Source organism: Giraffa tippelskirchi, chromosome 3, assembly GCF_054371585.1.
Source record: "Giraffa tippelskirchi isolate mGirTip1 chromosome 3, T2T-mGirTip1v1.2.pri, whole genome shotgun sequence".
NCBI classification, from domain to species: Eukaryota; Metazoa; Chordata; class Mammalia; order Artiodactyla; family Giraffidae; genus Giraffa; species Giraffa tippelskirchi.
In genome coordinates, this window is record NC_137277.1 from 168,122,711 (window position 1) to 168,146,029 (window position 23,319).

Here is a 23,319-nt window from a genome sequence, read left to right on the forward strand (position 1 = left end):
AGTGATTATGTCCTAAATCATACTGTATTTGGAGTTTAGAAATATATAGTCTACCTGAAGCCTTTCTAGTTGATATTATAAAAAGCATACAATAATGTCTTATTATATTATCATGTCAAGAAATGTTAACACCTGCCTTATTTACTTTTTGAGCAAACCAGTACCATTTAAAGAGAGTATACACAGGAAAACAAGATAAAAAATGCTACACTGTTACATGGATTATGCATATTCAATCATTCAAGACAATTAGTCATATGAATAAACAATTGAAAAATTATCTACTTGTTAGAATATGAATTTTAAATGGTAAAATCATAACGCTTGTCCAAATATAAAATGAATATGTCAAAGATTTTATTCAACTGATTAATTAATGAAGGAACCAGTCAAATATAAAGAGGGACTAAATATTTACAGACAGCTTGATAAATGTTACTTTATGATTACTGGGTTATATACAAAACTAGTTACTGTTCTACAGGGCAACAAACTGTTACCTTTGAGGTTAACAGTAATTATTTGTATTTCCAACCCCCCCCCCCCAAATCTATCACTTAGCCTGTTCTTTCACAAACTCTGATAATTTTAATCAATATTAAAGAGTGGAGTGAACAAAGTATTATTCCTTCTATTATCCTTGAGTGGTCTTTGCCCCCAGAAGACATTGAAATGAGGTTTTCTGCCTTGCCTTAGGTCCAAATTTTATATAATTTTTCTTACACTTATAGAAAACCATTTTCTGCTAAAAATGTCAACATCATTTCTAATGAAGGATTGCATATGCTCACTTTCCAAGTGAGCCTTTATTCTAAAACAGCAGAAGGTGAAAGTTGGCATACTTTTTTCTGCATCCTATAGGAGGTAGGTTTTCAGAATAACTGTAGATTTACATACCTAGTGATCCTGAGTACTCAACTTGTGTTGGATATCTGAGGTGGCTCAGAGAACAGTCATGACAGAGTGCCCACTCAAAGAAGTGTGACCATCAGGAGGTTCTACTGTTTACACTCATACCACATGGCAAGGTAAATCTGCTTCCTGCTTTTGGTTCTCTGTGGATGCTGGTGTGTTTCAGTAGGAAATCAATATTTTTGAACTTAAACACTCACTCCTTCTCCCCTATACATATGCTAATTACATAACATGTAGGTTTCTCTCTGTAATCATTTATATTCATATTCATGAACAGTGCTTCCTCCCTCTTGCCATTTGGCTTCCATTGAATCTCATCTGCATTATTCTCAGAAATTGAATTAATTGTGAGCCAGCATGGAAGAAGATAAGTATTCTGAGTGTATTAACTAGGAAACATTGATCTATAACTAAAAATTATTTTCTAAAATAACTGTAGGGTGTGAGGGTTTTGTTATTTTTTTTGAAGTTTGTTTTAATGTCAGGGTATGCTTGCATTCAGAGCATTCACTGCATCTACAAAGAAGAGGGTCTTGGCTTTTTACGCAGCTCCTGACTTCAGCTTGCTCTCCAAAGGCAGCCAAGGGCAGAGAGGGCCCTTCACTTTCTCAGCAGGGAACCTGGCAGAGGGGAAGATGCCAGAATCATAGAGTTCTCGGCATAAATAGTTCCAAGATCTGAATGCATTCTTTGCTAACAATTGAATGAATGGGTTTGTTCTCCTCTTCTTTCTGGTGAGCTAACCTTGTGTTGTGTTGGTCTGTTCAAGAGCATTCTTCAGTGAAGATATTTGGGGTAGAATATAAATGTGCCCCAGTAAACCGCATATGGGAATGTGATGTAGGGTTAGAATTCACAACTGCGGGGAGTTCTCAAGGCCTGCCTGTTGAAATATCTGGAGATGTTTACCAAAAGGAAGAGTGTTTCTGTTTGGCTCAGAATAAAAACACTGTTTTACATGTTTGTATGAGCATTCACTAAAATTTGTTCTGATGCATGGACAGCTCTGTTAGGATTCTTTCCTAAACACTTTAGATTGTCTGTCTTTTATTATTGTTTTCTGTAATGAGGTATAATAAAGCCCAAGCTTTTATCTGCATATTAATTTTTATAACTGAAAATGAGGATAGGTACAAAAATCAAAAGCATTAAGGTAGATCTTCCTGCACTGTAACTTTAAAAATGTTAGGTTCATGTAATCATTTATTTTTTCCCCAAATAATTTAAAAGGCTTCATTTGAGCCTTGATGGTAAATTGAATTAAAGATTTATTAAATTTCAATGTGATCTTTGGCATAACACTGGCCACACAATTTATATGCCTTTATTTTTTTATGCCTTTATTTTAAATGTTACCTACATCATGGAAGGATGGTATCTTGATTATCATATAGATTCTTGGGGGCATTTCATTATTTTGGATGATGTAAAGATTAATAAGCGTCAGTAAATTATCTCCATTTTTGTCTATTTTGAAAGTCTGATTTTAACATCCTGACTTTTTGCCTTGATAATATTTTTATCATAATAAAGGTGTTGACTAGAAGACTTAGAAAATATTTGCAAAGCCTGGAGAAGGTAATCATCATCTGTGATATCCAAAGAGAAGAAAACTACTCTTAATATATTCATCTGTTTCCTGATATTTTATCCTTCCATGAAAATGTAGATTTATCTAAAATTAGGATCATCCTTTATGTAGAGTTTGTATTCTGCTTGATATTCTCACTTACAGATACTTTGAAATGATTTAAAAAAAAAAAGCAGAGGGTGCAGAAATGTATCTTTTCAAATGGAAATATTCCTCCTATGTTATTAAATAAGAAAGCAGTCTGCAATTTTATCTCCTTTTTGGTGTAAACAACATTATACCATGCTTGATTTATATCTTTCCAGATTCTTTCTTATTACGACATATGCTCCATTCTTTATCATCTTTTTGCTTATTTGTATTTTCTGATTGTTCTATGGTGGAGTACTGTTAACTTTTTGGACTTCATCAGTATAGATTGAAATAACAAGAAGGATTCCTATCTAAGAGCCTTTGTGAGCAGCTTTTTCTCGGATCATTTTCTTAGGGTAAATTCCTAGGAGTGCCATCATTGGGTTTAAGTGGTGAATATTTTGTGTATTTTGTACTCTTTGTAGTCTAATTGCATTCTTCTTGAAAGTGAGTTTTAAATGTGTTTTCTACAAAGTAAAACATATTTATTCAGCCATTTTTGCCCTCATGTCTTTGCTTTATCAGGCTTTGTTGCATCATTATCTTTTCGCATCTTCCATAGAGTTCCTATCTCCTTATAAACCACATACACTTTTTTCTCTTCCCCCACCCCCAAATCCACATTTTTCTGGACAGCATTATCCCAGTGCTGTCCAATGGCTCCCACTTCTGTGTTCGCTGACTCATTGGAAAAAACCCTGATCCTGGAAAAGATTGAAGGCAAAAGGAAAAGAGGGCAGCAGTTCATTAGAAATGGTTCAAGTATTTTTCTTACAAAAATATCTAAATTGCCTTTATACAGTACCACCTTTTATGGCCCAAAACCCAACTGTGTGGATAGAAGGAAAGAAGCTCCACAGCAGCAGGCATGTTGGCCAAAATTACTTTCACCTCAAATGCTAGGGCTGTGGACCAAAAATAGTCTCATTTCCTGATACACTGAAGAAGAACAGAGTTGGTTTATGAAAAATATTCCAACCAGATGTCCAGAAACTTGGTAGCTGCAGGTACAAAGGAAGGGAGGGAAGGAAGGCAAATTGTCTTCTATGTATTAAAACAGTGAAGGTGTTACTCAATCATGCCCAACTCTTTGTGACCCCATGGACTGTAGTCAGCCAGGCTCCTCTGTCCATGGGATTCTCCAGGCAAGAATACTGGAGTGGGTAGCCATTCCCTTCTCCAGGGGCTCTTCCCAACCCAGGGATCAAACCCAGGTCCCCTGCACTGGGGGCAGATTCTTTACCATCTGAGCCACCAGAGAAGCCCATTATATAACAGTGTGTTTTTTAAAAAATTATGTGTTATTTCTCTTTGATGTCTTCATCGAAGCATGTGAGCATTCTCTAGTTGTGACGAGTCGGGGCTACTCTCTAGCTGTGATGCCTGGGGTTTTCATCATGGTCACTTCTCTTGTTGCAGAGCCTTAGGGCTCGGGCTTCAGTAGTTGTGGCATATGAGCTTAGTTGCCCTGCAGCATGTGGAATCTTCCCAGACCAGGGATCAAACCCATGTCCCCTGCAATGGCAGGTGGATTCTCAACCACTGAACCACCAAGGGAAGTCCTAACAATGGATTTTAAATATTACGGATAGTCCATTGAGAGAAAGGCATTACATTCTCCAGATCTCTGTAGCTGAATATCTGTGACATGTTAGGCACTGTGCTGGGAGCTTGGAGGAATAAGGTCAAGTTGCAGGAGAACTTCCTCCTTACCAATCAGTGTTACAGTCAACTCAGGAGAAAGGCATGTGAACAGAGAACTACAACAAAGGCAATTTAAGAGAAGGGCTTTTTGAGTGCTGTTAAGCAAGTGCCTTTACATTCAGTTCAGGGACAGGCTATTTCCAACTGTGGAGGCAGAGGAAGATATTCTGCAAAGGAAATAGCTTTTGAGCTGAGCCTTAGATGAGCTGATAATATCTTGAGAGATAAAGATGGTTAAAAATGTACATGAAAGGGATGCAAAATTCTGATAAAATTGTGCCAGGCGTTTTGGGAAAAGCAAGTAGACCTATCTGACTGGTGTGGAAAGTTCAAACGGAAAAGGAATGAGAGAAAACCTTGATATGATAGGTTAATTAAACCCATATCATGCAGGACTTGGACTCTCCATTGAGAAGCTGGTATTTCTTAGAGTTGTTTCTGTTTTAACTCACTACATGACCATTATGTTGAGATGTAAACATGCAGACTCGTGGGCCATGTGGCAGATCAGAATGAGAAGGCAGGCCTCTGAAATCTGCATCTTAAAAATTATCCGAAATTTTGATTTAGTGCTTCCAGTGTACACTAAACTCTAGAGCTTCCCCAGTGGCTCAGCTGGTAAAGAAGCTGCCTGCAGTGCAGGAGACCTGGGTTCCATCCCTGGGTTGGGAAGATCCCCTGGAGAAGGGATAGGCTACCCCACTCCAGTATTCTTGGGCTTCCCTCGTGGCTCAGCTGGTAAAGGATCCACCTGCAGTGCTGGAGACCTGGGTTCCATCCCTGGGTTGGGAAGATCCCCTGGAGAAGGGAATGGCTAGCCACTCCAGTATTCTGGCCTGGAGAATTCCATGGACTGTATAGTCCATGGGGTCACAAAGAGTTGGACACAACTGAGTGACTTTTTCACTTTTTCAGTGCACACTAATGCTAAAACTGGTGAACATTTGCATTGAAACAGCAACCAGAAAGGTAGTCAGTGAATGCTGTGGACAGGTGAATGGCCAGAAGGCAGGGAAATTCAGCAGTGACATCAGGTACAGGAGCTTGTGAATCAAGGAGGAGGGGAGTCTGTGGAAATAACTGGAGGCCAGAGGTAGTAATAGAGAGGAGCAGTCATTAGGACTCATGGGGGTGGCACCAACAGAAATATGTATAATAAATGAATTTCCCTGAACACCTCCAGGGTCACTGTGAACCTCTAGCCCTCTGCAAAGCTGTGTTTAACCCCCACCGCTAACAGAAATGATCACGCCAAAAAAAATTGCCTGGACTTTCCCGAGGGCATCTCACATGTACTCATGAACCCATCTGAGTCCCGAGCGCCACTGTTGTCCTGTTGGCTGTCGTGATGTGAAGACTGCTCTGCTGGGTCCCTTGCTCTCTGCCCAGGTTGTGACCCATGAGCACCTTGGTCTTGCTTACTGCCCTCCAGGCCCAGTAGCTTTCTGATACTGTCCCATCAGCTGGGCTGGGAGGTGCCATTGTCGCTGTGAGTTCTGTGGTCCCTGCCCCGTCAGCATCCTTCCCTGCTGATCTGCGTGTCACCAGCATCTCTTCGGCCGCCTCACCAGGCCAAGCAGATACAGTGGATGATCTGGATGCTCCACTTTTGTCCTGCCAGGTGGTATCATAAAGCACCCACATGGGCACTGTGGTCTGGAGGGATGAGGAAGACTGTATTCTTCTCTTTGGATAGCCCTCTGCAGAAGGATCTCCAAGCAGCCTTCTTTAGCTCTGTGTTTTGTAGATGGAGGCTAAATGCTCTTCCATCCTCTCTAACTTATTCAGGGCTCAGACATCAGTTCAGTGGGGCTGCCAGGACACGCCCTGAGAGGCAGAACTTCCTCTCCGCACTGAGAGAGTAGAGGCTTGTGTGGGGTATCGAGTTCATTGTGCCTGGCCCTCCTCCTCCCCTCAAAATGTGTGTTCCTCTAAAACACAGATGAGACACCCTCAGTTCCCAGCAGGTGATGCTTTGGCAGGCCAGCTGCACCCTCCCCCCCCATTACCATATCTGACCAGTCCCCTGTGGAGGATACCATGAGATCACCTGAGATCCCCACTTCCCATGGGGATTGAAAGGCAAATTGTGTTTGGAAGAAAAGAGACGAAAATTATCTCACTTAATTTTTTAACAGAGGCATTCTGCACTAAGTCGCTTCAGTCGTGTCCAACTCTTTGTGACCCTATGGACTGCAGTCCGCCAGGCTCCTCTGTCTGTGGGATTTTCCAGGCAAGAATACTGGAGTGGGTTGCCATGCCCTCCTCCAGGGATCTTCCCCACCCAGAGATCAAACCCGCGTCTCTCTTGTCTCCTGTATTGGCAGGCGGGTTCTTTACTGCTAGCACCACCTGGGAAACCCAGAGGCAATACATTTATATAATTCAAAAGGTACACAGGGGTATCCTGTGATAAGTCTTCCCAACTCCATCCCCTGCCCTTCAAATGAACCTATTTGTGTTTCAAGTAAAAATGTACCATATAGTCTACCAGCTTTTTAAAAATGAAAAATGGTAGCATGCTGTACACACTGTTCTATACCATGCTTTTTATAATTCCATATGAGAGCTTCCTCATTCTTTCTACAGCTGCAGAGTATTTGTAGGGTTATATTTAACTGCTCCCTACAGGTAGAACTTGGCATTTTCCCAGGCTTTTGCTGTTACAGATGATGCTACAATGGCCAACTTGTAAAGAGCTCATTACAGACACAGGCGGGTGTATATCTCCATGGTCAAGTCCTAGTGTGAGGTTGCAAGTCAGGTTAAATGAATGTGTAATTTTTAAAAACGTATCACTAGGTTCCTCCCCGTAAGTGTTGCGCCATTTTGCATTCATATGATTAAGAGACCAGAATCCCTTTGCCCCCACCTACTGTTTCATCAACAGGATGCTGTCAAACTTCTGGATTTTTGTCAATGCTGATAGGTGAGGGGTACCTTATCAGCAGTTTGTGGGGGAGGGGGAGAGAGCTGGGTTGGGAACCTCTGGATGGCCAGAGCACTGCTTCACACATGGCACACGCAACTCTGTTAATGAGTAAAAGCAAAAGAGCCCACCGGCTTTCTCATTTTTGTCTAAAATGTCATTTTAAATTTTATGTGTTAAATGAACAAACAGTAAAATTGGTTTTGCCTTGGGTTCTCTGGATATTTTAAAAATATTTATTTGTTTGGCTACGACTGGTCTTTGTCACGGCATGTGGGACCCAGCTCCCTGACCAGTCTCCCCCCGCATTGGGAGCATGAAGTCTTAGCCACGGGATCACCAGGAAGTCCCAGCTCTCTGGATTTGAATACTAGGATCGATTTGAGTAACTGCCACCATAGCACGGGCCAGTTGTGTCACCCCAAAGAGTCCCCCATGCTCTCCCTTGGCAGTTGCACCTTCCCTGTCCCCCAGATCCTGGCAACCACTGATCTGTTCCCCAATACTGTAGTCGTGTCTTTCAGAGAATGTCATAAAAATAGAACCATACAGTATGTTACCCTTGGAGACTGCTTTTTCCATTCAGCGTGATTTCCTGGAGATTTCATCCAAGCTGTTGCCTGCATTAGTATTTTGTCGCTTTTTATCGCTGAGAAATAGTCCATTGTATGAACATAGCACAGTTTGTTTACGCGTTGAGTGACATGGAGGTTGTTCCCAGTTTGGGGACATTATTAATAGAATGGCTGTAAACATTTGCATACTGGTTTTTATGTGAATGTAAGTTTTAATTTCTCCTCAGCTTAGTTTGATTTCCACTTTTTATTATGAGTACGTTTAGGTATATTTTCATCTGTTTATGAGGCATTCATAGTTCCTTTTCTATACAGTGTTCATTTCCTTATTTTTATTTTCAGGTGTTGATGACTTTTAGACAAGTTGGTTAGGGGAGTTGACAGGCATCTGAATGAAAATAGCTGTTAGTTTAAAAAGGTAGGACCAAAGTTTGAGAGAAAAATGTCTGAAAACAAAAGATTTTAGAGTTACGCTGGTAGAGAATGGAAAGATGGGGCCATGGACCCACACAAGCTCAAAAGGGAGAAAAAAAGACAGAATCTGTGGGAATGCCCTCTTTAGGCTCTGAAGGAGGAAACTAAGCAGGAGACTTCTTGGAGGTCAGAGAAAAGCCGTGATGGTGCGGGGTTTAATTTCAACAAAAGCTGAATATTAAAGGTCTGCTAAGTAAAGGGGCTTCCCTGGTGGCTCTGCTGATGAAGAACCCGCCTGCAATGCAGGAGACCTGGGTTCGATCCCTGGGTTGGGAAGATCCCCTGGAGAAGGGAAAGGATACCCACTCCAGTATTCTGGCCGAGAGAATTCCATGCACTGTATAGTCCATGGGGTCGCAAAGAGTCAGACATGACTGAGTGACTTTCACTTCACTTCACTGCACTTCACTAAGTAAAGGGTGTAAACCCACAGGGCCCAGTGTTCAGAAAAAAAAAACATCTCTTTCCGAGAATCCCAAGCAAAAACCCCAGTTTTGTCTGACTGGACTGGTGCAGGTGACGTGACTATCCCTGCACCAGTCATGATAACCAGGAGATACAGCGCCCTGATTGTCCTTCCTGGGTCACGGTGCTCTAACTCCAATATTTTCCAGAACCTCATGGATCCCCAAGGAGAGGTATGAGGCTACTGGGTCAAAGACAGATGCTGAGGAAACAGGCAGCAAATGTCTAGTAAGTGGGCTTTGAGAATTGTGTATCAACAAAGTTTAGTTTAGTCAGCAGTTGTGTTTCAAGGCGAAGAAGTCGAGGCAGCAGGTGGAGAAAAACTCAGTTCAAGAGTTTGCCTCAAATTTTGGTAACCAAGCAGCTTAAATGAAGGACTGCTTCTCTCCACCACCTGCCCAAATAAGACAACATCCATGCATAATCATAGCACAGGGGACGGTCATGGGGACTGTGATCATGGAGACCATGCAACCTGAGGGGTCATTGAGGAGGATGATGGCAGAAGTAACAGCAGGTGAAGCCCAGGGGTCACACTGAGGACATGCAGAGTACAAGGCTTCCTCCGAGGAGGCAAGTAGCCTCCCCATCCCCATACTCTTGCCCTTCTTGTATTCATTCTCCCCACTGCAGCCGTAAAATCTTGTCATGTTGGTACCCAGTGAGAGCTGTGTCAGTGGCTTCATGTTGTTCCTTCGATATAAGCTTTATGAAGTGGATTGGATTTTAGGACCCTGTGGACTTCCTGCCTGTGTTTATCCTGTACTCTTCAGTGCCCTAAAACCATCACGATTCACAAAGTTTATCACTTTCCCTCTTCAACAATGGCAAATGCTCTGTCTCTTCTCTAGACTGTAAGCTCCGCATAGTCATGGATTGTGACGGTTTAGCTCAGACTGGATCCTCTAGCAATGTGGCATACAGCAGGTGCTCACACATGTGGACGTTGGAAGGATGAATGGGAACCCTCTAATCTGTGAGAAATGCTCTAGCCTCAGTGTTTAGCTTCTAAGGTCTGATTCTCACTCATTGTTTACCCGAATCAGATGTCATTTTATTAGAAACTAAATAAGAGCAATAATGAGTGAAGAATTAGCAGGGGGTGGGGGGGAGACCAAGGCTTTAGAATTCTATTTTATATTTATGGGGAAAAAAAAGTAGATGGCAACATGCCAAAATACAGACACAGTTGACACTAGGTAGTGGAAATAAGGATCTGTTTTTTCTTATACTTTTTGGTGTGTCCCTACAATGCATATGTTTTACTTTTTGTTGTTTTCCAGATTTTCCAATGCGTTGAAGAAAGTGTTTCAATTTTTCAATTATAAACTTTCAAAATAACCCACATGAAACTGTAACAAAACCATACCAAGCTCCTCCTTCTCTGACTTAAATGTATTAATCTATTGGTTATGTTGCTGCTGCTAAGTCGCTTCAGTCGTGCCCGACTCTGTGCGACCCCATAGACGGCAGCCCACCAGGCTCCCCCATCCCTGGGATTCTCCAGGCAAGAACACTGGAGTGGGTTGCCATTTCCCTCTCCAATGTATGAAAGGGAAAAGTGAAATGGAAGTCGCTCAGTCGTGTCTGACTCTTCGCGACCCCATGGACTACAGCCTACCAGGCTCCTCCGTCCATGGGAGTTTCCAGGCAAGAGTACTGGAGTGGGTTGGTTATGTTGAGACTTCACCTAATGAATTTTGCTGTGAAAACACTAAAGGAAAAAGAAAATAGATGACATTAAGGAGTTAAAAATATTTTAAACAGGTATTTAAGGAAGGAAGCAAAGGAAGGAAGGGGAGAAAGAGAAAAAACAGGACATAGGAACAGAGAAAGAAAACCACAGTCTAAAGTGTCCTGAATTGAAGAACAATTGATTAAGCATCGTACAGGCACCCAGTGAAATATCTACAGTATCTGAAGTTCTGTCTCTGAAGTCAGTGGTAGTGCCCAGATGGGCACGGTGGAGCTTCGACATCACCACATCTAAAATATCTTCTCAGACTACCCCAAATAAACGCACTTCGTAAGTAATGATGGTGCGCTTGCTTATAACATGGCTCCCACAGAAGGTGACTTCCTCCTTCACCCCCTGCTTGCCAAGAAAGGATGACACCATCGCTGTGAAGATCATGGCAATCCTGTGACTTAAGGTGTGGGTGTGCTAGTCGCTCAGTGGTGTTCAACTCTTTGCGACCCCGTGGACTATAGCCTGCCAGGCTCCTCTGTCCATGGAATTCTCCAGGCAAGAATACTGGAGTAGGTTGCCATTCACTTCTCCAGGGGATCTTCCCAACCCAGGGATCGAACCTGCATCTCCTGCACTGCAGGCAGATTCTTTACCATCTGAACCACCAGGGAAGCCATGTGACATAATATCAAATAAAAAATAATAGATTGAAGGGAATTCCCTGGTGGTCCAGTGGTTAGGACTCAGCGCTTTCACTGCAGTGGCCTGGATTCAGTTCCTGGTTGGGGAACTGAGATCCTGCAAACCACATGGTATGTGGCCAAAAAGCAAATTTTTTAAAAGTATAGAATGAACAAAAAAAAAGATTGAAGAAACAATGTGATTATAACCATGCATTAAGAAAATAAATATAAAATTTATTCCAAAAGACAGAAAAACTGAAAGACATATCATGAATAGCAATACAATCATGAATAGCATGATTGTGTTTTTCCTATTTTTCAAATGTTTGCAACTGTACATTTTAAAAAATATATGTATTATAAGGGACTTCCCTGGTGGGTCAGTGATTAAGACTTCACCTTCTAATGCCAGGGGTGTGGGTTTGATCTCTTGGTTGGAGAGGTAAGATCCTATATGCCTTGAGTCCAAAAAACCAAAACATAAAACAGAAACAATACTGTAGCACATTTAAGAAAGACTTAAAAAATCGTCCACATCAAAAAAAAAAAATCTTAACAAAGAGTATTATAAAATAAAGCAATGTAAAAATTGTGTTTTAAACATCAAATCAGTTTTACTTGACTTGAAATTAATACAGGAAGAGCTCTCACCATTCTTTGCTCTCCTTCCTGCAGGATGTGCTGGGCGGCATCCTGATCACCGCCGTCCTCATTGTCCTCACTTACCCTGCTTGGACCCTTATCGATCGCCTGGACTCGGCCAGCCCCCTGTTCCCTGTGTGTGTCCTAGTGGTGCCGTTCTTCCTGTGTTACAACTACCCCGTGTCTGATTACTACAGCCCGACCAGAGCGGACACCACCACCATCATGGCTGCCGGGGCTGGGGTGACCATAGGGTTCTGGATCAACCATTTTTTCCAGCTCGTGTCTGAGCCCACGGAATCTCTCCCTGTTATTCAGAACTTCCCACCGCTCACCACCGACCTGCTAGTTTTGGGTCTGGCCAAATTCACTGTGGGAATTGTGCTGATCCTCCTGGTCCGTCAGCTTGTTCAAAAGCTCTCGCTGCAAGTGTTGTACTCCTGGTTCAAGGTGGTCACCAGAAACAAGGAGGCCAGACGGAGACTGGAAATCGAAGTGCCTTACAAGTTTGTCACCTACACGTCTGTTGGCATCTGTGCTACCACCTTCGTGCCAATGCTCCACAGGTTTCTGGGATTACTCTGAGCCTCAGTCACTGGACAAGACATCAAAAAGTTGAGTGGGGAAGTCTTGATGACACATTTTTCTTTAAAAAAAGTTTCCTTAAGTCACACGTCTGTTTTGCTGATATCTAAGATTGTTGCTGCTGTATGGCGGGGAAAATTGTCTCGCAGGGACCATTTGCCTGTAAGGGTCATGTCGCGGATGAAGCCGGGCTAAACCCACAGTTGATCTCTTTAAGGGTCCTCCACCCTGTCTGTTACATGGACTTTGGGCCAACCCTGGGCTGGCAGGAATTGCAGCCTGGCTTAGGAGTGGCCACAAATGCCTGGGTTCTGGAGAGCATGACCCAGAAAGCTGGACATCGGGTTTTCTTTTCAATTATGACCTTGCCCATCACTGAGTCTCACTGTTGGTCCGAGAGAAAAGGGTGACATTCCTTGGACAGGGTGACTTTCTGTCGTTATGATCACATGAGACCGTGCCAGCTCACAGGAAAAGAGTGCTGTAAACCTCTCCGGGAAGCGTGAAAAGCAGGGCAAAGCCATAAGGTCCTAGGCAAGAAGAACCTGCTTTCCTTATGTGTCCTGGTCTCCATCAGGTGCACATTGGAGAGGGAGGGATCTGCTTCTCCTTGTCTGTACACTTTGCAGGATTCAGGTACCATTTATTTCTATGAACATGAACCCAATTGGCTGCTCCCAACTCACTTCATCTGAGTTCCTCTGGGTGTCCGGCTCTCTCCTGCATCAGAGTGACTTGGGACAAGCCCTCTGCCCTTCTTCAGTTTTTTTTTCGCTTTCTTACAAACTGGGAAGGCACTGTCATGGGCCTGTTAAAGTGGATCAGTAGAAGAACAGATGAATGTAATCCTTCTTGGGGCCCTAGACCTCCCTCCTGGCCACTGTTTCTTCATTACTTTTCCTAAATCCATTTTCTCATCTGCTAAATAGAATCAGGGGCTCCCTTTCCACCACCCCCCCCATCTCTTATCTTTTTGCAATTTTAAGGGTAATTAATGTCAGAACAATGTCAGCCTCTTTTTGGAACAAGCCAACCCAACCCAGCCTCCTTTACACCCCAGGCAAGTCCTTATTAGACTTAGGAAGGCTATCATTATGCAAACACCCTCCTGCAGGGGCTCCTTGCGGAGGAGGAACAAGAATGGAGAGGAACAGCTGAACAGCTGTCAACTGTGTTCTTAAAAGCAAGTGTCAATGGGCAGTTAACAAAGTGTCTTGTGGTGGAGCTCCTGAGCTGCTGAAGCCAATGCTTTATAACCTCCTGCATCCTCACCACTCACACACTTTGAAGGGAAATCTGCCTGTCTGGACAGTTAGGTTCTTACCTCTGCATCCAGTGTGAAAACTGAACACCCGTTTGTCCTGATTTCAAAGACGCACCCTGGCCTTTGGGTTGCAATCATCTCTGATGTTTGACTTCATGCTTCTGACATTTTTCATAGTTAGAAGGCAGGGGTCAAAATGACTTGCCGTTTGCCTGTTTTTACATCATCTTCTGACCAGCATCTGTGGCACTTTGGTAGGGGGATGCCCCAGGTCACGGGCACCCCCACCCGAGACCACCCCACATTGCAGTGCACATGGCACTCTCTGTATCCTGGTCCCCGTGGGCTGCCACACCTGAGATCACAGCCCTGGGTAATATTTACACAAAATTATTTTAGTTGATTTCTCGGAAGCCAACGGGCAAAAGGATCAGTTTTTTCCACTTGTATCCTTGGAAAAGGGTGGTAATTATTGTCATAGTGGTGGGTGTGAGTGATTGATTTGTATGTGTATATAAATTTTACTGCCATCTCTTTAGTTTTTAAGCCCCAACAACAGAACTGCAGTCAGCTGTATTGATGTATTCAAGGCTGTATTTATACAATTTGGATTGAGGATGATATGGTAGCCATAGCTCAGTAAAGAAAGACTCACAGATTGGTCACTTTTTAAAGTCTCTTGTTACACCAACCAAAGAATAAAAAGTGCATGTTGGTGAGGCCAAGCTTAGTTTTTGAGCATGACGGCTCTGTGGCCTAGAATCAGGCAGAAACTGTTTAGGAAAACCGTTGTAATTGCTTTAAACTGCAGCTTGGTCGGTCCTCCTCATTCACTTTACCCAGCCCTTCACCCTGTTATACACACACACAGCCCTCCTCATTCACTTTACCCGGCCCGTCACCGTTACACACACACACACACACCACCACCCCCCACCCCATCCCACCCCCCAAGACTACGCCTTCCATCTCTGACCTTTGGATTTTCTCTCTGGGGATAGACTGCCCCCTGCTGGCATAGCAACTGTCTTGGTCCAGAGCCTCTGTTGAGCAGAAGTCTTAGAGATTAAGTTGTAAAATCCAGCTCATCTTGATGTGTCCAGTCTAAGCTTAGAAGCTGTGGTCTGGCCAGCTCTCCATTTGGACGTGGTGACACCAAAGTACTTGGCGTCATCGGCCACTCCAGGTAGAACAGTATGTGCTTTCCCTGACTGCCCTCCTGCCCTCAGCGCACCACCACTCTGGACCAAGGCATTTCCCCCTGTGAATCTCATTCTAAACAGCCATCATTCCAGGCCAGTTTTGCCCAGACTCCCACCATAACAGATCATGCACTAGAAAAAACCGCAGAGGAGACCATGAACAAAAAACCCTCAATGACTGAAATCACCCCTCAACTTGCCTGCAGATCACACTATAACAAGATTTTCTTGCCCAAATAGGCGACTCATGCTTCCCGAGTGTAACCAAAGCATGTGGTGTTTCAGGGCCATATGCTCTGGTTTTCTATTTTGGAAACCTTCAGCTGTCTTACTTATGTACTGTATGTAAATTTATTCTTTTTAAAATCATTTTTGTTTGATTATGATTTATTAAATGCTTTAAAAGCCAGTGTTCTGCTTCCTTGCAATTTTTTTCCCCCCTAGATCCTCAGGGTTCATGGGAACTGAGTTGAAAAGAGGTGACAAAAATAAACAGCAGCTATACAGTTCTCTGGGGCTTCCCAGGTGGTTCAGTGGTACAGAATCTGCCGGCCAACACAAGAGATGTGGGTTCGGTCCCTGGGTCAGAAAAATCCCCTAGAGAAGAAAATGGCAACCACTCCAGTATTCTTGCGTGGAGAATCCCATGGACAGAGGAGCCTGGTGCGCTACAGTCCTTGGAGTTGCAAAGCAACTAAACAACAAAGATACAGTTCTCTAGCGCTGTCGTGATTCAGCCACATGCACGTTGGTGTGCATCATGGCAGCCACAGGTATGATGAAAAGAAAGTAAGTAGTATGATTGCATGTCTAATTACCCTCCTTTAGCTCCTTGATACTGAAGAGCATCCTCTTACCATATTCGGAGATAAATGTCACTATATATTGAAGATAAGCAAAATGTTCTCTTTCTTTAAACTTATTTATGGCTGCACTGGTCTTTGTTACTGCATTTGGGCTTTCTCTAGTTGCAGAGAGTGGGGGCTACTCTCCAGTTCTGTGCGGACTTCTCATTGTGGTGGCTGTGCTTAGTTGCCTCTTGGAATGTGGGATCCTCCCAGACCAGGGATCAAACCCCTGTCCCCCGTGTTTTGGCAGGCAGACTCTTAACCACTGGACCACTAGGGAAGCCCAAGCAAAAGGTTTCCACAGGTGACTGCACTGTCTGCTGAACAAAATGGACATGACCTCACTTTACAGTCACATCATTGCAATGATATGCTCACCCCTTAAGCGTCCCTTGCTTTTTGAAGTGGCACTGAGAACTGACACTCTTATTTGCAAGGCTGAGTTAGGATCCTGTTTGTACCTTGAACACTGTTATTTCACAATACCTAATTTGCTGCCTCCCACGGGCACGTGAGGCTAGATGAGACCTTGTCTGCCAAATGGAGGTCTCTCCAGAGAGAAGACTCAGGCTCAGAAAATTACAAACCAAGACCCAAAGTTGTTAAGGCTGTAGGGTAAAGATAAGCTCCCAGTGGGAATTGAGTTCTGCGACTCAACAGAGGCTCATGGGAGAGGCAATGTGAGCCAGGCTTAAAGAACAGATGGAGTTTGCATGGAGACGTGATGCAAAGTAGGTACAAGATGATGCTCTGTGGTGAGGGCACAGCTTGTGAGAGACACTTCCCCAACACCTCCAGCTCTTACACGGAGGAGCCAGACCACACCGATGGTGGTGTGCACGTGTGTGGGAGTTAACGGTGATGGCAGGCCTGGGATAAACCGTGAGCAAGAGGCTTTGATGGGGCGGAACCCGATCACGAGAACAGGAAGGGAGCCTAAGAAGCTCCTTAATCCTTTTCCTTGCCTCCACATGGGATAATCCAGAGGAGGTGACACCTACAGGTGATTTCAGTCTCTTCACTCAAATATTCACCCTTGGGTGCCTTTCCCTCTGCTGTTACTGAACCTCTAACTCCCACATCTTTTGTTCATCTCTCGGCAGATGTGACAGCAGCAAGGGACTCAATCTGTGTCCTTGGTGTCCACGTCTACCTCTCGCCTGTCTTTGCTCAGTTCCTTGAGCTAAGTCCCATGAAACTTTATTTTTTAAATATTTTGCCATGATCTCGTCTCTTTGAGGGACCTGTAAATATGCCATATTGTTCTTTCATGATTACAAATCATACCCAGTGGCTTCCCAAGTGGCACTAGTGGTAAAGAACTTGTCTGACAATGCAGAGGGTGTAAGAGACACGAGTTCAATCCCAGGGTTAGGAAGATGCCCTAGAGGAGGGTGTAGCAGCCCACTTCAGTATTCTTGCCTGGAGAATCCCATAGACAGAGGAGCCTAGTGGGCTACAGTCCATAGGGTCACAAAGAGTTGGTTGGACATGACTGAAGCGACTTAGCACATACCAAGTGTAAATAAATGATTACAAATAAAGCCCTGGTTCTCTAGTAAGAGGTTAACCAGAACCAAGTGGAATGAGGGTGCAGACATATCTCGTTTTAGGTGATAGATCTTTTCCTAAAAGCTGCCTCTGATTTGATTGTTTAAACTTGAATTTTAAGTGCACTAAGAAGTTTGCTGCTTAAAAATCATATGGCAGCTCTTCATTTCTGTAAACGTAAGGCTCCTTAATGGATTCTTTAGGATATAGCACGCATGCACTCTTTTCTGCAAGTGGGGCACCTCTGCAGTGCAGGTGACTATTTATAGGATTCAAGTTGAAGAATGAGAGCTGAATGTGGACCATGAATAGAAGGTTAAGTTCTTAAAACGGGAGCCTTGTGAGACAAAGGAAAGCCATACAAAGCCAAACCCCCTTTTCCTTTTCCACACCTGTCTACATGGCGTGCAAAAGCCAGCAAGACAAGCGAGGATGTCGCAGTTTCAGCTGGGACGTTTCTTTCCTGTACCCACTCAACACACTTGCTGGTCCTGCTCTCTTGCTATGACATCAGGGTCCCCTTGGTTGGAGCACAAGCCAGATTCTTTCCCACTGAAGAGTTTCAAAGAATGTCAGTGCCTCCTCAACACACACAAAGCCAGCTTAACATGTTGGGGGTGGGGCAGGGTGACGGTTGGTATGGCTGTCATGCCATCAGCCTGCATCTGTGAGCCTAAATAGGAGCAGAGCCTCCTAGGCTTCCAGTCCACAGTGTCTGTCTCCTGGGAACTAGATGGATGATGCCGTGAGAAGGGAAACTGCATAGGGCACACTAAACCCAGATCATTTTATCACCTAAATTGCTGCTGCTGCTGCTAAGTCGCTTCAGTCGTGTCCGACTCTGTGCAACCCCATAGACGGCAGCCCACCAGGCTCCGCCGTCCCCGGGATTCTCCAGGCAAGAATACTGGAGTGGGTTGCCATTTCCTTCTCCAGTGCATGAAAGGGAAAAGTGAAAGTGAAGTCGCTCAGTCGTGTCCGACTCCTAGTGACCCCATGGACTGGAGCCTACCAGGCTCCTCCGTTAGGTACCAATAAAAATATTTGGCTGGAAGAATTTTTGTTGTGGGGGGAATAAAAATCACAGCTTAATATGAATTTGTTACAAAGCCAGTCAATCAATTCTGCTGCCATTCAATCGGTATTAGCATTTTCATCAGGATATTTCTATTTTATCTCAGACATCATAGTTTTTTCACTGATATTAATTTTAAAATACCCATCTTCCATGTCTCTACCTGTTCAGTCTTTCCTCTGGCTTCTTAAACATATGGAAGAGAGTTATCTTTATCTATTAATTTTATCAGCTATGTCATTTTTAACTCTTAAAATTCACTTTCCTCCTTATTGGTTGTATTGGCGACTTCACCAGCCTCATAATTTTTTATTGGATGCCAGATCCTGTGAAGTTGAGATTCTTGGGTGCTGGGTATCTTGTCTGACTATACATATTTCTAAGCTTTGTTTCAGGATGCAGTTCATTCCTTGAAAATAGTTTTGATTCTTCTGGGTCTTGTTTTTAAGTTTTTTCAGGTGGAACCAGAGTGACATTTAGTCTAGAGTTGTTCTCCCCACTCTTGAGGCAAAGTCCTTCTGGGTACTCTCCCCATCACGGTTTCTGAAGTTTGCTAGCTCTGTCCCGCCTTGCCAATGTGGTATTCAGATACCTAAAATAATACCAAATGTGGATGTTTATAGTCTTGTGTGCTTTAGGACTGGTTTCTCATGGTTCCTAAGACAGTGCTGTTTTAGGGAGAGGCATACGGAAGTCGACTGGAGCACTGCTTACTATTGCAGAGTTGGAAACAACAGAAGATTCATCAACAAGAATAGCTGACCAGATTGTGGACATCCACACAAGAGACTTTTGCATCATATAAAAGAATGAGGTAGGTCTAAAGGAAGGTACTGGCCTGGAAAAATGGGGCATATTAAGTGAAATGTCATGAGATAACACTATGGAAAGTAGAAGCCAAAACTTGCTGCAAACCAGTAAGCAGAGCATGACCCCAGAACTGTGAGCATGTATATGGGTCTGACTGTCCAAACTAAGGAAAATATCAGGAACAACATAAACTAAATTGTTAACAAAGATTAGATAGAGGATTACAGGAGGAAGGGTAAATTAGCTTACTCTTACTTGGATGGTCTTACTTGGTACAGTTTTTTAAAGTAGTGAAGAGTTCTTAATTTTTTGTCTTTTTTAGTATTTTGTATATAAAAAACAAAACTTGTTTAAAAAAACACATTTGGGTAAATAGGTAAAGGACACAAAACACTCAGATGTGGGTGCCACGTCACTCTGTGATACCAGGTGTCACAAATCCACTTATTGCCATGTGACTTCTGGGGACATTATTAATCTCTCTGAATGTTAGTTGTTCTCTTCCTATAAATCAGGGAGAATCCCTATTCTAACTCCCACCTACAACCGTTAAACCAAAGAATTAACGCATTGAGACAAAAATCACATGTGAAAATACTCAATAAACTAGAGTAATACAGGAAAATCAGGCTGAAGAAATTATCTGTAAGCTAGAACAAGAATCAATTATATCTAACTTCCCTTTTAATATGAGGGCTCCGTTTTTACCAGGCAGGTGTGTCTTCTCCAGTGAAAGCTTTCTGGCAGGCAGTGCCCAGAGACTGCTCTGGCTCCAGTTCGAAACACAGGCACAAGTGTAAGACCATCTTGCTGTGGAGCCTCAACTTATAAGTGAAAGTTCTTCATCTAATGTACCCAATACTGTTTTTCTTCCTACTGCTTCCTGCTTCAGAGGGCAGGAATGCCACATGATGGATGAGTTGACTGTTCCCCTTTCCTGCTGGGATACACAGTTAGGTATCAGTGGCTGCCAACAGAATTAATGCCTCCACCCACTTCCAACAATGGCTATCCTGACTCACAAACTCTGATTTCAATCAGTGAACTTGAAACTGGGAAAGAATGTGTCACAATGGTAGTGGAGCAGTATGCCATCATGAGCTGACATGCTGATTCTCAAGTTCATGCTCTTCTACCCTAAGTGTACATCGGCTGGTGTTCACATCAAAATATAGATGTTGCACTAACTTTTGTCTCCCAGCTTTACTGAGGTATAACCTACTTCTTAACTACTAATACCACCTTATTTAAGGTAGAGATATTCCAATCACCCCAAAGAATTAACTCTTAACTCTTTGCAGTCAATTTCCTTTCCACAGGTTCTAGCTAAGCAATCTGCCTTTGACTTTTCTAGTGCTTCATATAAATGCAATTACATGTAGTCTTGCGTCTGGCTTCTTTCACTTAATGTAGTGCTTAGAGATTCATTCATGTTGTTTTGTGTATCAGTAGTTGATTCCTTTTTGGGGGGCTGTGATGTATTCCATAGTATAAATATACTATAATTTATCCATTCATCTGTTTGTATCCAATCATCTTAATAACACTGCTATGAACAGCTGCATAAAACTCTCTGTATGGCCATGAGTAAGCCTAGGAGTAGAATGGCTAGATGGCAGATGTATGTTTCATGATGTAACACACTGCCAAACTGTTTTCCAAAGTGACTGTATCACTGTACATTCCCACCAGCCACACATGACAGTTCCAGTTGCTCCAGTTACACCAACACTTGCTACAGTCAGTTTTTTTAAATTTTAGCCATTTTAATTCCTAGTTTTTTGTGTTTTCCTGATGACTACTGATGTTAAGCATCTTCTCATGTGCTTATTTTTCTTCTTTAGGAAAATGTATGTTCAAATCTCTTGTCCATTTTAAAAAGTTGGGTTATCAAGTTAAAGAAACCTTATAGACTTCCTCCTAGATACAAACCGTTTGACGAGCATTATTTTTCAGTGGGTGTACCTCACTTCATTACTGAAATGTAAGGATCTGCTTACAACAGGAATGGGAAGGAACTGATGACAGTCTGTGTGTTCATAAATCTTGCTAAGTTGGACACTGCTGCCCTGGTTCAAGGTAGGGATATGGTCTCAGTATTAGGTGCAGCAAAAGCTCTATAAACATAATTTCTATCTATTCTTGTTAGCTATTTCCATGGGGACTTTTAAAGTTTTACATTTTATTCTGTTTCATATCTCAGTAGTAATTCAGAACTTTTCTCGAATATTTCATTGAGCTTTTGAAATACATGGTACCTGCTGGAAGATTCTAGATCAAAATATTAAAGTAAGTTAGGGAGTAAGACAAGGCAGACTGGCAGAAGCTTAGCTTCAGAAGAGAGATCTAATACCTCCCTATAAAACACAACAGAAACTAGTAGCTCTACTGAGTATTTAAAACCATGAATTTATAATGCTGACTACAATAAAATGCAGGGCCTAGGGCAAAAGTAAGCTTTTTATTGTCTCCTAATGTTCACAGGGCCCTGTTACCAGTGTCTCCCTTTAAACTCTCCTAGCTGTCTCCAAGTATCATAGGCAGTAGCCAATACCTACGTACTCTCAAATACTTTGAATATGTGTGCATTTTTCTTTTACTTTAAATGACTTCAAAGGCTGTAACTACTATACCATCACCCGTTCTTAAAGGTTTTCTAAAAATGCTGTTATATTATTGTTTCTCAATGATGAACACACATCAAATGTCAAAAAATGAAAATCCCAAGTTAAGCTCACACATGTGCTCTGATCAGCTCTCTCGTTTCATCAGGGCAGAGAACGGGGTCCTGGACTGCAGAAGTGATGGTGACGGTGGACGCTCTGATATGTGAGGAGCATCTCTGATGCTCTGGACTGGCTCTCCCCCTGGCCTTCACAGACCAGGTAGCTTCACACAGACACCTCACATGTGTGGTACAAGCTGGCTGGACGTGAGGATGGTAGTACCACCCACGGAGCCAGAGACTGCTTTCTACTTTATTCAACATCAATGCATAAGCACAGTGGACTTTCTGGGGGGACGACTGAAGGGCACCCAGGAGAGAAGGACCCCTGGGTAGAGAACCCTGCAGCAGAGACTCATCTTCACAAAAATGGCTCAATGTTGATTTCCACGCAGGAGCAGGGCATGGTCAGCTCGAACTTGGTGATAACATCGGGATGAAGGACCCCCAGCTTCCCGATGCTCTGACCCCGGGCAAAGATCTCCGCACATCGCCCGGGAAAGAACACAGGGCCTGAAAGACAAGGGGAGAAGAATCAGTGCTTCTCCAGGCAAAAATGTCAATAGACATTTAACACTGAAAGCTCACTGCTGCTGCTGCTAAGTTGCTTCAGTCGTGTCCGACTCTGTGCGACCCCATAGACGGCAGCTCACCAGGCTCCTCTGTCTATGGGATTTTCCAGGCAAGAACACTGGAGTGGGTTGCCATTGCCTTCTCCGGAAAGCTCGCCAGTCTCCTTTAAAAAATAACTATTCTTTAAACTCCTGGCTGTGAAACCAGAGTGCTCCCTCACACTTTCTGGTCTTAAAAAGCATTTTCTTCAAGACAACCTTATAAGGAAAAGGTTAGGGGCAAACATGAAAATAGGGACCCTGTGTTTTTTATCGCAGCGGTCCAGACAGGATGAAGAGGAGGAGACTGAAGGAGCGGATCTGGGAGGAGACCTGGTGGGTGTTGTGCAGACGCAGAAGTGCCCTGAAAGAGGACAAAGGGAAAATGAAATGTAAAACCAACCACTGTGCCTATGAAGAACCTGTTCTGAAACAGCTTCTTCACAGTAACACTTGCTGGATGCAGAGTCTACACTGAATTCACGTCCTGTTCAGGACAGCACTCTCTTCTACCTCATTCCACAGAGAAACACAAGCTGTGCTGTCCTCGGCAGGTGCGGGCCTTGGACCAGAATGTGACCCGCGTTCCTGCGGGCAAGAGAACCTTCTGAGCAGTTCTAGCACATCTACCGTAAAGCGCAGCAAAGGCCAGCCCCAACACAGGGCTAGCCTGACCCCTGATTTACTCAAGACTGGCAGAAAGTTCCCTCTTCATTCGGGTGCCAATGACACGGATACGGCTGACTAACCCAGAAACAGTTCTTGAGGTTTAAACAGCTAAAAGATGAGCAGACAGACACCCAGGGCCCCGCAGTCGTGCCGCCAACACTCCACACTCTGCTGAGGGA

The 23,319-nt window shown here is 43.4% G+C and overlaps 2 protein-coding genes and 1 long non-coding RNA gene across 8 annotated transcripts in view; 1 reads left to right on the plus strand and 2 right to left on the minus strand.

Annotated features, from left to right (window-relative positions):
• The window catches only part of SGPP2 (sphingosine-1-phosphate phosphatase 2), a 213,169-nt gene extending 197,910 nt beyond the window's left edge, over nt 1-15,259 (plus strand). For all 5 annotated transcript variants that reach the window (XM_081579454.1, XM_081579453.1, XM_081579450.1 and 2 more), the window contains one exon: nt 11,834-15,259. In XM_081579454.1, the coding sequence (XP_081435580.1) occupies nt 11,834-12,385 (552 nt within the window). In that variant the 3' untranslated portion in view covers nt 12,386-15,259. The remainder of the gene's footprint in view (nt 1-11,833) is intronic.
• On the minus strand, nt 340-10,516 carry LOC145541854 (uncharacterized). Its single transcript, XR_014079359.1, has 2 exons — nt 8,627-10,516; nt 340-3,709 (listed from the first exon to the last, which is right to left on the minus strand). It is a non-coding gene; the product is annotated as an uncharacterized LOC145541854 (long non-coding RNA).
• Nucleotides 15,260-22,046: 6,787 nt separating the features above from the next.
• The window catches only part of FARSB (phenylalanyl-tRNA synthetase subunit beta), a 70,077-nt gene continuing 68,804 nt past the window's right edge, over nt 22,047-23,319 (minus strand). For both annotated transcript variants that reach the window (XM_081579457.1, XM_081579456.1), the window contains one exon: nt 22,047-22,373. In XM_081579457.1, the coding sequence (XP_081435583.1) occupies nt 22,222-22,373 (152 nt within the window). In that variant the 3' untranslated portion in view covers nt 22,047-22,221. The remainder of the gene's footprint in view (nt 22,374-23,319) is intronic.